The sequence below is a fragment of the Accipiter gentilis genome, chromosome 15, assembly GCF_929443795.1.
Source record: "Accipiter gentilis chromosome 15, bAccGen1.1, whole genome shotgun sequence".
Classification (NCBI taxonomy): domain Eukaryota; kingdom Metazoa; phylum Chordata; class Aves; order Accipitriformes; family Accipitridae; genus Astur; species Astur gentilis.
The window spans coordinates 31,582,038-31,596,855 of record NC_064894.1 but is presented as its reverse complement, the minus strand read 5'-3'; the positions used below and the strand labels follow the sequence as shown (position 1 = coordinate 31,596,855).

Here is a 14,818-nt window from a genome sequence, read left to right as displayed (position 1 = left end):
TGTTTAGGTAAAACATTTATTGCATAGAAGATAAGTAGAAAATTCATCAGATGAGGTACTTAAGAGAAACAGTCAAGGCTTGCAATGGTGCTGATACTGAGTGCTGAAACTGCATTCTCAGTGGAATTCTTGTCACTCAGAAAGATGATCTTGTGTTTTTGCTGTTACTGGTGGTTGTGGTTTTTAAACACATGTATACTAACAGGCTCCCTTTCTCCCATCCTTCACTGAAGTGAATCTGCATGCCGGTTCTATACTCAGCAGATGAAGGGGAAGCAGCTAGCAATTAAGAAAATGAATGAAATCCAGAAAAATATTGATGGTTGGGAGGGTAAGGACATTGGACAATGCTGTAATGAGTTCATCATGGAAGGAACACTCACACGTGTAGGAGCAAAGCATGAGAGACACATATTTCTATTTGATGGCTTGATGATTTGCTGTAAGTCAAATCACGGCCAGCCAAGACTTCCTGGTGCTAGCAATGCAGAATATCGTCTAAAAGAAAAGTTCTTCATGCGAAAGGTACAAATCAACGATAAAGACGACACTAATGAGTACAGACATGCTTTTGAAATAATCTTAAAAGATGAGAACAGTGTTATTTTTGCTGCTAAATCAGCTGAAGAGAAAAACAACTGGATGGCAGCACTGATATCTTTGCAGTATAGAAGCACGCTGGAAAGGATGTTGGATGTAACAATGTTGCAGGAAGAAAAAGAGGAGCAGATGAGATTTCCAAATCCTGAGCTTTATAGATTTGCAGAACCCGACTCTGAAGAGAATATTGTGTTTGAAGAAAACATGCAGCCCAAATCTGGAATCCCCATCATCAAGGCAGGAACTGTTGTCAAGCTCATTGAGAGGCTGACTTACCACATGTATGCAGGTGAGGCACTGCATTTATATAGCCAAAATTCAAGGTGGTGACTAGTTTGTGCTTCTCTTTCTGTGTTAAATACATGCAGCAAAATACATAAAGCGTGTGGAAAGCAACTGTGCTTTGCAGTGCACATATTCTAACATGCTTTTTGAGTTAAGGTTTTGAGATCTAAATATGTATCGCTGTAGCAGTTAAAAATACGACTCCTGTTTTGCTGAATGTAGTGGGGTATGCATGTGCATAACGTTATTCTCATGCAAGGGACCTGAGGAGGTGGGGGCCTGCAGGAATTGTGCTCTAGACAATATTTTTCCTGTATGCCCCAAGCTACAGGAATTGCCGTCCCTCGAGACTTCCAAAGCTGGGTGGCACATGGACCACCAGCATTGTGGGGGAGATTTATGGGTCCAGTGTTTCCAGTTGTACTCTTATCAACTATTACCTGTGTCCATGGAGGCATGTAATGAAAAGACCAAATATCAGCTTGCCAGAAGCAGTCACTTGCATAATTTGGCCTTGGAACTTCACCTTAATCAGAATATCAGTGGGAACTTGATTTAAGGACTTTTGACTTCAGGTTTCTGTGTTGAAGACATCGAAGGCATTTATGTGACCATCCAGTCCAACTTCAGTGTGTGGAGTTTTTATTGATAATTTTCCAGGATTTTCATAAGCTGTGCTGAAAAGTGTGGGCTTGGGTTTTGGGTTTGGAATTGTTGTTATTTTTTTGATTCTACCTGTATGTCAGTTATTCTAAAACGTCATGCATCTTGGTATTAGTGCTTCTCATATTCAGCTATAGATTCTTTTCTCCACCCCCCCCCCTTTCTTTTTACTCTTTATACTCTGATTATCCTAAATTATTGTTCTGCAGCACACTCCTGGGTACGCTGCATAGACCAGGAATATTTGCTTGGAAGAAGTGGGGAGTAAGCAGAATATAATTAGTGCAGTTTACTGCTTTTGTTTGTTTTTAAAATGCTTGTAAATACGTCTCTTTACTCCGTTACTTTTATTGCTCTTTCCACATTTCCTTCAGTTGAGCTTTCCTGACATTTATTAGAAACCCAAATGCAATATCGTGCTGGCAGCTTTTACCAAAGCAGTTTTGTGCCTGTCTTCATTTTCTTGTAATTTTATAAACTTTTAGCTCTTGGCTTTGAATTTTAACACACATGATTTATGACATAATCTTAGGGTTTTGGAAGTTAAAATAAAACAATTCAGCCTTAGAGAAAGGAAGATACTTTTTTCTTTTTTTTTTGAAAGCTAGCATTGTATTTGGCAGAGGATTAGCAAAAATAGTACTTCATTAGTGCCCTTGTGAACATTTGCTTTGCTTTGGCTAACTTACACGCCTTCAAGAATTGCCCTTTCCATACGCACTGGGACTTAGGTTCCGTAGCCTTGGTGTTGCTCCAGGTGCTAGCAGTGCTCTCCATGCATCGGCTCTGTCCATGGACCCACAAACTACATTCTCCAGTTCCATAAACCAGAAAGGGCTGTTCTTAAAGAACTGTGGCTTGTTGAAATAAGTGTCTTGTATTGTTTTTTTGCATCTGCATGTCTTTTTGGCCTTTCTAGCACATAGGACATTAAGGAAGAATTCAGATCAACTGATAAGATCCACCTTCTTTCACAGTCATTTAAATCCCTGCTTGTAACAGCCCCTATTTGGTAAAGCTTGAAGTAGGTTGCCTGAAGCCTAATGTTGTAGGTATGTGTGACATTGACCAAACTATTGTATGGCAAAACTGAGACCATGGGTACTGTGAGATAGGCAGAGAGTCTTTGACCAAAAGAATAAAAATATTTGTCTTGTGATATATTTAGCCTGTCTGTGTAGCCTTAAAGATGTTAGTGTAACATACATGGACCTGATGCCGAATTGCTAGCTTGCATGTCTTTTCTCAACACTCTTTCATTCTATACCTTCTGTTTGATAATTGGTTTTCTGTGAGGAAAAATGTCATCGTTCTAACTATTCTGTACTGTATTTTCCAGGGAAACAAAGAAGTAGGGATATAGTGACTCAGCCAAAAAACACTCTGTTGTACAGGAAACAAGGTCCATTTACTATGTAAATCATTCAGTGTTTTGTTGCATTTTATGAGATGCAGTGAGTAGGGCAACAACTTTCCATGTAACCCTTTAGCTCCTTTTGTACACTTAGCAGCTGAGTTCAAGGCTTCTGTTTTGCTTGGAGACATGGGAGGATGAGTACTCTGGTGATGTCTAGCCCAACAGCTACAGACTGTAGAAGTGTTTTTCTTGCCCCATGTAGGACTGTGTATGCGTGATTGTAATCTTAAAAGAACTTACTGACTTTATATTCATATGTCAGAATAGCAAGCCCTCACTTTTCTGAGGTGACTTTTCTCAAATATGGTGTGGCTGGTTATGGCAGCCCTTGATCTGACAGTCTAAAGACAGTATTTACCATAGCTGTGACTATTCTCTTGTTTATCTTTGTAGGTCAAATAATATAAGGTACAATGAACGGATATAATTGCAGAGGTAGTACCAATTTGTTGCAAGTAGCCGAGGAGCAGTTCAGTTAGTTGCAAATTGAGGAGTATATGGGCTGTGTTCAGGCAGTGGTCAAATCGGGTCTCGACATTTTGGTCATCTGTGAAGATCCACACAGTCTGTCTCATTTGTAGATAGGGGTGTTGGACCTTTTAATTTTCTTCCCTCACGTCCTGACAATGCACAAACCAGCTTATCAGCTGAAATACTTCTCTTTCAATGTGGAACAGGGACAGCCTGGTAGCCTAGCTCTAACGAAGCCGGGAGTAGGAGGTGTCCAGCCACTGTGATTGCTGGGGCAGGAGGACGGCCCTGACGGCCACCTGGCTGCAAGGCGCGGGAGACTGTCCAAACCATCCTGCTGCGGAGCAGTAAAACGGAGAAATCTCCTCTGTAAAAGCAGCTTTCCATATATTTTTTACATGAGAGAAACTGCCCTTCGATTAGAAATTCAGGTTCTGACCCTATTTACATATTCTGGTGGGTTTCACTTGTTTGAATGTGTTTCTGCGTTCATGATCTCCTTTGCGCAACTCTTGTTTAAAGGCAGCTGGGTTAGGTGGTACCAAGATTTGAAAGTCGTGGCAATTTTTTTTTTATCTATAGGGCAGTGCTCTTCTATTTTTAAAGCTTTGATATGTTAAGAGTGCTTGTGCGTCATCATAGTGTCCGTTTCCTTTCTTAAGGAATTCAAGGGTGATTATTTATAAATCCTTGTAGAACAAGTTATTGTTCTTTTTTAGCTTTCAAATTGGCTGTATTGAAGAGAGAATTATCACACGAGCAGACATCCTGACTAACTAGTGTTGTCTGTATTTTTTTTAACACTCGTATATTGTACACTATTTTGAGTTACAGATTTTGCTAGTAAGATAACAAGGTTAGATTTGGTTTTCTGATCTACTCTATTTGAAATTCAATATGTATTGTGGATTTGAACACTGACCCTACCTGTAAATAACAATAGCTATGACTCAGAGCTTGCAGTGATCTGAAAATGTTAATTGCCATGGAGGCTTTCTTTTTCATGTAGAAAAAAAATCTATTTAGGGTGGATGCTGTGTACAGAATACAAGCTGTGAAAACAGAGTTACTGTGCTTACTTCTATACTTGTTTTTTAGGAAAACAAAAATTGTGTATTTTTGTGATGAGGTTGATGGGGACAGGGATGACATGCTTTGTGCAAAAGGATGTGGAGTTTTGCCTTTGAAAAGGATTTTTGTCTGTACAGTTTCAAGGAGAGGCGGGAGAGGCGTTATGATAAGAAAAAGGGAGTAATGAAGGACAGAGGGATGGTAAAGCAGATAGTCAATTGTTTAAGAAATGGGAATTCGCATAGAACAGAAATGCAAGGAAATGCTGTGTTATGCAATACACGGTTAATCGGGTTAATCTGTGTGACCCATTACAGTAAACTGTTGCCCAAATGAAGAGCTTAGTAGGATCTAAGAAAGGTAGAATGTTCATTCAAATGGAAAAGAAGCTGGTAAATAGTTAAGGAGGATTTTAAAAAAGCTCTTAAACCCCCCTATTCCAGGAAACAAGTCTAATGGCTTAATAAGTGTTAGGTCAAATAATGCAGGCGGGGTTTTTTTATTCATTACAGCCTATAGAAACTCTTGCTTCAAGTCCTGTGTGCTCCTCTTCAGCCACTCTGTGTTAGAAAAATTACCATTTGGGGTTTGTTTTTAAAATCTGTATATGGATTTAATATGCAAAGCCATTGCAACCCGCTCATTAATTTTGTTCAGTCATAACAGTGTTAACCTTGTTTCTAGTCAGTTCTGTGCAGTGCCAGCGTGCTGTCGCTGCATTTCCTCATACTTGAAAACAAATGGTTTTGCTTTTGTAATTAAGGGAGGCACTTTGGTTTTCTGTTTTGAATATTTGCTTGTTTTTAAAACTCACTTGAGTATTTTTAATGAACTGATATGTAATCTGTTGATTTTCTTGAAGTGAACTAAATATAACCTCAAAGTATAGCTGTCAGTTAGCTGAAAAAATACCTAGCCTGCCTTCAACCACGACTTGTTATCAGTTGTACCACTTTAGGGAAAACCTTCTTCCCTTGAAGAGGCTATTTCTATCCAATGCAAAGTTACTCACTGTGTCTTTTGAGTTATCTTGTCCCAATCATTGTCAAAACCAAACTTGTTTACTAGATGGCTCATAAATAAAATCATCTATTCATTATTTTCAAAGTTCTTGAAAAAAAATCCAGTCTTTTAATAATTGAAGCAGAAGAAAAAGTCATTGTTTTGAATTTTCAACAGAATAAAAATTGTTTTGAATTTTGATTTGTAGTGCTATTTTAAGAGGTTCTGAATTGTTACCAAAGCAGTTTTGGTTTACATCATCTTCTCTGTAAATTGATAGGCTGGCATCCTTAATTTTAAAGGATATTTAAAGTTATTTTAAAGTATAAAAAAAATCAGGTAATTGCTGACTTGAGCATAAAATTATTCTTTGTCTTAGATCCCAACTTTGTTCGGACTTTTCTCACAACATATAGATCCTTCTGTAAACCTCAAGAGTTGCTGAGTCTGCTAATAGAAAGGTATGCCACCGTTAAAAATATTGTTCATACAAAGTGCAATTTTAATTATTTTTTTAAAAAACAAAATTTTACTTGGAGTAGAGTTTGTAAGATTCTTGTTTTCCAGTTGGTTTAGATTCACTCCAAACACTTTTTAAAAAGTTGTCAAATTCAAGGATTGCAAGTGAAATGTGCAAGTTCTATCCAGAAGCTTTAGGACTGTTCAGGTAGCTGCAGTAACTTCCAGCATCCCATGGTTTTGTCTTTGAAATCTGTATTATTATTGAATTTAGCAAATCTTCATATGTGCTTACCAAGATTCTGACATGCGGAAATGTTCTGAATTTCTAGCTATCTTTAATCAACATCTTATTCATGCATGCTGTGAGCAAGATTAGTGTTAATAGGAGCCTAGTGCTTATACCCATCTTCTGTGCTAGATTTGAAATTCCAGAGCCTGAGCCAACAGAAGCTGATCGTATTGCTATGGAGAACGGAGACCAGCCTCTTAGTGCAGAGCTAAAAAGATTTAGGAAAGAGTACATTCAGCCTGTGCAGTTACGGTGAGTATTTCATCAGTGTGAGCCAAACTGACTTCCTTTAAGTCTTTTCAAGTACTATCTTTTGGATCCAGTGGCTCTTCGATACCAGCAGCCTTTCTTGTAGATGCCTTGATAGAGAGTGTGCATCGGCAGTCAGCCATTTTGACCTTGCTACTTGAAAACCTGGTGGAAATTCGAACTCATGGCATGAAAAGTCTTGGGAAAGGCTTGTGCTGAGTTTTAGACTATGGTGTGCAAATTACTTTCTTCCACTAGCCATTTTTTTTAAATTCATGTTTCTGCAAGGCTATACAGTGTAAGCGTGCCACAAAGGTGTAGGCAGAGAACATTTTAGATAATGTTCTTTTTATGAACAATAGCATTATTATGACTTCTTTAAATTCAAAGTAGAAAAATGCTTCTAGCTGGTTGCTGGTTAAATGCAAACAGTAGAATAATTGCATTTGGTGTGCTGATTCTGATACTCCTGTGAGCCCTCACCTAGTAAAAGCCTTGAAATGCTAGACATGAAGATACACCATATTGTAGAGTGCTTACTTATCCTTTACTTTTGCAGAGTATTAAATGTATGTCGACACTGGGTAGAACACCACTTCTATGACTTTGAAAGAGATGCGGATCTTCTGCAACGTTTGGAGGAATTCATTGGAACAGTAAGAGGTACTTATGGTTTCTTAAATGCTGGCATTTATCATAAAGCATCCCTTTTCAAAGGTATGGAATAGGATCACTTTTCCTTTCACTGAGCAGATAAAGAAAAACAGGACTGACTGCCTATTAAATAGTTCACAAAGAACATAAAATAAACTTTAATTTAAAAAAAAAACCACAACAAACTATTATTGGAAGTCTGGCCCCTGTTCAGAACAAAGAATGTTATTTACATCCTGATAAATCAGTATTGGGTTTGTTGCAAAGGGACTGAAATAATGCAAAAGAGTAAGAACTGAGTAATGATCAGGACAGAGTAACTGCTTTGATTGCCCTCCTAAACTATACACAGGGGTAATTTTTGTAAAAGTTTGATGGTGGAAACCACTATTTCTTTGAAGCAAGGGTTTTCTAGCTGTTTCACAGTGCATGTTAGACCTGTAGGACACCTTCCAGTTGTGATTCTACAGCTCTTTCCTGTTCCCTTGTAAGAAAAACTGAGACAGCTACAGGAGCAGTTCATAGGAAAATATTATGTTAGAGAAGTATTTAATGGTTATTTAGCAATTAAGAAGAGGGGGAGAATTAGTTTAATGTGGATTACTGGTAAATTTTCAGTGGATTTGCTGTCTTGTGCCTGAAATTCTTATGGTGTAGAGCTAAACAGGCATTTGGCCTTTGGGTTTTATTGTGAGCTTTGATGCTAAATGCAGTAGAGGGAGAAGCTTTTCCCTGTTTTTTATTTTGCCCTTCTGTGGTTCTATGGTAAGAGTGTACTTTTGCCCAAAGTATAAAGTTCAGGGTGTTTACAGAAGTGCATTTTAGTCAAGAGTTCCCATAAACTCACTGCGAAGTCAGAAAAGAAAGGAAAACACCTGATTCGGAGCAGGAACCTAATTTGAGTGTTCTGAATTGTGCTTGCTCAAATTCAGTTATTCTGAACTTGGCATGCTCAGCATTGGCTGTTGAGGAATTCTTTATATGTTCAAATGCTTTGAGGCTTGTGTGAGAACACCACTTAAGTAAGCACTTCTAAAGAATATATGCTTGCTTTAATTTAGTAGGTTTGGGGTTTAAATCCAAAGATTTCTCAGTTATACTGACCTCTTTGAAGAAACAGTATTAAGACTAACTAAATAGTAATTTTCTCTCTGTGTGCCAGGCAAAGCGATGAAGAAATGGGTTGAATCAATCACAAAGATAATCAACCGGAAAAAGCAGGCACAAGCCATTGGGCCAAGTCACAACATTACTTTTGAGAGCCCACCTCCGGCGATTGAGTGGCACATAAGCAAACCAGGACACACAGACACTTTTGACTTGCTCACTTTGCATCCAATAGAAATTGCTCGGCAGCTCACTTTACTTGAGTCAGATTTTTACAGGTAACTTTCCTCCATTGAAAAACACATGACACAAACCAAAATATTCTCCAGCATGAAATTGTTTCTGCGGGCCCCTGCTGTGAAGCCCCACGGTAGGTCAAGGGACTTTACCAATGCTGTATACTAATTGCTATTTTTTCAGAAAAAAATTTAAAAAACAGTATTTCTCTTATCCTCCCCAAGTTAACATGCAGTACATGTGACTGATGCATACTGTTAATTGCATTGTGCTGCAGGTTTCTCTTGATATTTTCCGAGTAGGTCAACCTTTGAGAAGTATGAACATTAATCAGATGAGTTTTCTTCATATCCTAGTTTGTGAAGCAAATTATGGACCGTGTCAGATCTTACCAGCTGTCTGTGAGAGGTTGTTCAGGCGTTGGAAGCTCACATTTTATTATGGTGAATGAGATGTAGACTTCATTCTTCATTTAGATAAACAGAGATGGTTAATAGTCACATAAATTAAGAAATATTTACACACTAAAGAATAAGCGTAGAAATACCAGTCACTTAGTCGTGTGGGGAGCCTAACATTACAGAAGAGAAGTGATACCTTAAGAATATATTTCCAAATATTAATTCCAAATTCACTGGAAATAAAGAGGTTTAGGGAGAATAATATCTTCTTTCCTGCTTTTAATTATTTTTGATATATGCATCTTTTTCTAGAGCTGTGCAGCCATCTGAACTAGTTGGAAGTGTGTGGACAAAGGAAGATAAAGAAATTAATTCTCCCAACCTTCTCAAAATGATAAGGCATACAACTAACCTCACTTTGTGGTTTGAAAAGTAAGTGACTTTCATGAATCTGCACCTACTCCATTTCTGGACATTTACAGTCCATTCAGAAGTATAGTGTGAAAAATTCTGTTCTGGGAAAATTCCAGTTCTAAGTCACATTTAGATGCTACAACTGGTCCCTGTGAGAATTTTACCATAATGGTCTCAGCTTTTTATTCTTAGAATATTTTCAAATGTTTATTCTCTAAACATTTGCAAAACCATGTCAAGTAATTTGATAAACTTTTCATACTTGTTTGTGTTACGAATTAATATTTGATTTTGGAAAACTCACGAACGCTTTAATACAAAATCAAATGTTCTTGTGTATTTAGATGCATTGTAGAAACAGAAAACCTAGAGGAAAGAGTAATTGTAGTGAGCCGGATAATTGAGATCCTGCAAGTTTTTCAAGAGCTAAACAACTTTAATGGTGTCCTTGAGATTGTCAGTGCTATGAACTCCGCAGCAGTATATAGGTTGGATCACACATTTGAGGTACAGTGAAATGTTTCCCATTTTTGGTATGGAAGTATAATGCAGTGCACCTTAGCTACACTAAAAGCCTGTCTGTTCAATAAGCGTGTCCTTCAAAGAAGGAGCAAGGAAGGTAAATCCCCCAACAAATGAATCAATTGGGGTGTAACAGAGAGGGGGTTTTTCTTAGTTTCAGAAGCAAGAAATCATCCTCACTTAAGAAAGGCAGAAAAAGGTAGCAAGATCCTGAGGTGGTGGGGCACTGTCCTCGTGGTCACTGACTTAAATATATCAGTGGGAGACCGTTACTCTCAGTATTGTTGTTGGGCTACACCTTTACTCTGTCTTTCCAAACAACCTGTTTCATATCTTTTTAGCAAATTCCAAGTCGCCAGAAGAAGATACTAGAAGAAGCTTATGAGCTGAGTGAGGATCATTATAAGAAATACTTGGCAAAACTCAGGTCCATTAATCCTCCTTGTGTGCCTTTTTTTGGTAAGTACATTTGGTTTGAATGAGCTGTGTCATGCATAAACGTTTGGAAAGTATTGAGTTAGGGCACTAAACAGAGTATGAGAAGTCAGTTTTAAAAGGACAGTTGGGTTTGAATTTCAGGTGCCCAGACATTAATTGCATGTATGTGAAAGAAAAATTAAGTTACTATTAATTGCAGATGCTATTTGCAGTAAAAAAAGTATATCTGTGATATCTTATTTACATATTTACTCATTTTTACTTTGAATGTGGTTTGAACTGTGTTGTGACCATAAATGCCTTAAATGGAAGGTGTTCACAATAGAAATATTATTGCCACTGATTAGTAGAGAAAGAAGGAACCCCTTCCTCATCCAAGAACTAAAACTAGAGTTTTCATTTTTATAGTTTCTTATAACTAGAGTCTTATTTCTATTAAAAAGTCTTATTTCTATAAAAACAGGGTTTGGGAAGAAAGTTTCTTCTTTATCATCAGACTTAACAGTTCTTCTTTCAAGTAGATTGCTTGGAATTTCTGATGTTTAGCAAACTGAAGTTAAGCACATGGCATTCCTGTTCTTCAGCAAGCTACTTGGAAGTTTGCTGAAGATCAGTTCTAACTCTGGACATTACACTTGCCCAGCATGAGCTTTAGGCCAAAACTGAAAGAAAATAGTGTGATGGCTTTTTTGGCCTTTTACAGATTGGGGAAAGATATACTCCAGAGCTCTGCAAAGAAAGATAAAATCAACTAAGAAACCTTCTGTCCTGCTTCAGAGATGAATAGAGGTTAGCAGGATCACATGTGAATAGCTTCAGTTATTTCTCTCAAGTTGTACTTAGAAGAGTCATAATGACAGTTCTGATATATTATCTGTGGACTCGAGAGCACTCTTTTCTCTCTAATCTTCAAATGATTCAGTGCAATTATGAAGCCAGGAGTGGAGAGTGGAACAGAAGAATAAAACCTGAAAATAATTTTTTTGAGCTTAGCAGGGGTCTCTAATGGAGTAGAGCTGAATGAGGCAGAACAGTTGAGAGAAAGCACTTGAGTTCAGCATACTCTTGTCTTGCAAAATGCAGATAGTGTTCAGTTGCTTGAGCTTCCTAAACAGTAGGAAGATGCATAAACTTTGAGATTTTGAGGCAAAAAAGAAAGCTTTCTGGAAGAGGCATATTAAAATATTTAAATTGTTGCCCATATTTGAAAATTAGGTGAAATTCTCTTATTGACCCTAACAGTTTTTCTAAATAATTAGAGTGCACAAATTAAATTCTTTAAGAATTCTTTGTGTTCCAGTCATGTGGCTTCCTCCTTGTTTTGTACTATATGCTGAGAACCTGTTCTGTATGCTCTGTAGGGATTTACTTAACTAACATTTTGAAAACTGAAGAAGGCAACCCTGAATTTCTAAAGCGACATGGGAAAGAACTTATAAACTTCAGCAAGAGAAGAAAAGTAGCTGAAATAACAGGAGAGATACAGCAGTACCAGAACCAGCCATATTGTTTAAGAGTGGAATTTGACATCAGGGTAAGTGGCATTATTTCCTTGAGTCCATGCACTGAGCTGCTTTTGTGGTGACTGTAAGCTAATAGACCATAAGGATAGACTGAATTCACACAGATTCAGTTGGACAGAATCAGAGATGAGCAGAAGGCCTGTCATAAAATCGCTCTCAGGCCTCACTGTAGGAAAGGGCAGAAAGCTCAATGCTTGCAGTTTGGTGGGTTTTGGGGGCTTCTTTTTCCCCCAGCTATTGGGATGTTGGTAGATAGATCTTACCAGTGTTAAACAGAAACAAAACTACCAGATTCTCACCGTCCTTCACTCAAGTTGCGTTAATTTGTCCAGCGAGCCCAGTTGTCTTTTTCCTCCTCTGTTACACTGCCTTTATGTTTCCAGGTTTACCTGATAGCACTGTGTTTACATCATGTGTTGGCAGTGATGATGCTCACATTTTTCTTTCTTCTGGCATTTGTTCTCCTTGGTCTGTGGTGTATTCTAAGCAGTCCTCTCTCTGTTTGCTTTCCTTTCTTCTTTCTTTTCTTTTTTTTTTCCATCTTCTTTTAGTCTTTCTTTTTTTTAGCAGTCTTCCCTGCGTCAGTGTAAAGATGGACTACATACAGCTGCTTCTGAAGGTGTTTGAGCTAACCTGGTCTGATTTTTGCACTGCAGAAAGTATTTTCGGTAGTTGCACAGTTGGTTTTCAGGCCAAGCATAGCAGTAGCAATGCCCAGCAAAGGGCTGGCAACAAACAGACTTAATAACTTAAAAATCTATCATTACTTCTGACTCCAGCATTTTCTCTCTTCTCTGGAACAGTTGGGATCGTTTGTGCAGTAGAAACAAACAGTGCTAAGCTACTTCCTTCTTGTATTTCAGAGATTTTTTGAAAACCTGAATCCAATGGGAAACAGCATGGAGACAGAATTTACAGATTATCTGTTCAACAAGTCACTAGAGATAGAGCCACGAAACGTCAAGCCTCCACCAAGATTTGTTAGTATTCAAGGTTTTTTTTTTTTAATTTTTTATAAGAATGCTTACGTTTGTCTTTCACAGATAGCAGAAGTCATTTTAGATCTCTAACTTCATAAACATGAAGCTACATTTAGGTGATCTTGTGGCCTTTTGATTTTGTTTGATATGATCTTTTTTTGTCATTTCAGCCCAAAAAATACAGCTATCCTCTCAAGTCCCCAGGTGTTCGTCCCTCTAACCCAAGGCCAGGTACCATGAGACATCCTACACCCCTGCAACAGGAGCCAAGGAAAATTAGTTACAGCCGCATCCCAGAGAGCGAGACTGAAACAACAGCATCTGCACCAAATTCTCCCCGAACACCGTTGACACCCCCCCCTGCTTCTGCTACTTCAAGTACTACAGATGCCTGCAGTGTGTTTGACTCAGATCCTTCAAGTCCTTTTCATGCAAGTAGGTGTTAATAGATAGTCTACCAAGAATGTGCATATTAGCTTTTGTGGCGTTAAACAGCTGAAATCATGTTTAGTCTTAGTGAGTATAGGAATAGTTGCTTTTGTCCCCTTGCGGCAGCAAAAACTTTCAGTGTGTTTTATTGCTTTTTTTTTTTTTAACTAAGGTTTTATTGTAAAGGGAGAAAGGGAACAGAATTAGGTGTGTTACATAGATAGCATTACCTGTCTTTGGAGAAACTGTCAAAACAGAAGGCAGAGATATATCACTAGTGCCTATATATGTCCCAAACAAACACTTGTGGGATTTGCTGTCACATATATATATATATGTGTGTGTGTGGTGAATGTATTTGGTGAGTATCTGTTTAGTGAACAATGAGAATAAAAGTGAATGTTTTATGGGTGCCTTATTCTGCTGTCTGCCATTCCCAGTTGGTTTCAGTGCACATGGATGGTTTTCCTGCAGAACTTAAAATCAGTATTGCCCTGCTTTAAATCTGTTGGAACCCACCACGCCTATTTTTCTTCTGTCTTCATCAACATACAAGGTAGCTCATATTTTATGGTGTGCTTTCAGTAACTGATAGTGGATATTAGCCTCCTTTCATGGATGAGGACTTTCAAAGGAAGTACAAGGTTAGTCCTGTGTTCAGCTGGTTGCCACTAGGAGGTGAAATAACTTGCTAAAAGCAGAAGTTGCTTAGCAGAGCAGTGACATTGCAGTGTCTAAGCCAGGTCTCTGGAATACCTCTTCAGAAGATATTTCTTCATTGTTGGGTTGGCCCATCAACTGCAGGTTCAGGATACTGTTTTAGTGCTGTTGTGATACAAGAACAACTTTGTGGTGTGGTTTTGGTCTTGAGGATTACTTAAGAATGTAGAATCATAGAATCATTTAGGTTGGAAAAGACCCTTAGGATCATTTAGTCCAACCATCATCCATGCCCACTAAACCATGTTCTGGAGTACCTTGTCTACATGCTTTTTGAATACCTCCAGGGATGGTGACTCAACCACTTCCCTGCGCAGCCTGTTCCAGTGTCTGACAACCCTCTCAGTAAAGAAATTTTTCCTAATATCCAACCTAAATCTCCTTTGCTGCAACTTGAGGCCATTTCCTCTCATCCTATCACCAGCCACCTGACAGAAGAGACCAGCACCCACCTCACTACAACCCCTTTCAGGTAGTTGTAGAGAGCGATAAGGTCTCTCTCCCCTCAGCCTCCTCTTTTCTAGACTAAACAGCCCCAGCTCCCTCAGCTGCTCCTCATAAGACTTGTGCTCCAGGCCCCACAGCAACTGGGTTGCCCTTCTCTGGACACGCTCCAGCACCTCAATGTCTTTCTTGTAGTGAGGGGCCCAAAACTGAACACAGGACTCGAGGTGCGGCCTCACCAGTGCTGAGTACAAGGGAACAACCACCTCCCCGTTCCTGCTGGCCACACTATTTCTGATACAGGCCAGGATGCCGTTGGCCTTCTTGGCCACCTGGGCACACTGCTGGCTCAAATTCAGCTGGCTGTCAACCAACACCCCTGGGTCCTTTTCCGCTGGGCAGCTTTCCAGACACTCTTCCCCAAGCCTGTAGCACTGCAT

At 38.8% G+C, this 14,818-nt stretch overlaps 1 protein-coding gene across 8 annotated transcripts in view; it reads left to right on the top strand.

Annotated features, from left to right (window-relative positions):
• The window catches only part of SOS1 (SOS Ras/Rac guanine nucleotide exchange factor 1), a 57,385-nt gene that overhangs the window by 34,459 nt on the left and 8,108 nt on the right, over positions 1 to 14,818 (top strand). For all 8 annotated transcript variants that reach the window (XR_007508198.1, XM_049817841.1, XM_049817838.1 and 5 more), the window contains 11 exons: positions 234 to 889; positions 5,889 to 5,970; positions 6,390 to 6,512; positions 7,069 to 7,172; positions 8,326 to 8,548; positions 9,221 to 9,340; positions 9,667 to 9,829; positions 10,186 to 10,303; positions 11,644 to 11,816; positions 12,669 to 12,785; positions 12,956 to 13,220. Coding sequence is in view for 7 of the 8 variants with exons in the window: in XM_049817841.1 (XP_049673798.1) it covers positions 234 to 889; positions 5,889 to 5,970; positions 6,390 to 6,512; positions 7,069 to 7,172; positions 8,326 to 8,548; positions 9,221 to 9,340; positions 9,667 to 9,829; positions 10,186 to 10,303; positions 11,644 to 11,816; positions 12,669 to 12,785; positions 12,956 to 13,220 (2,144 nt within the window). In the remaining variant the exon portion in view is untranslated. The remainder of the gene's footprint in view (positions 1 to 233; positions 890 to 5,888; positions 5,971 to 6,389; positions 6,513 to 7,068; positions 7,173 to 8,325; positions 8,549 to 9,220; positions 9,341 to 9,666; positions 9,830 to 10,185; positions 10,304 to 11,643; positions 11,817 to 12,668; positions 12,786 to 12,955; positions 13,221 to 14,818) is intronic.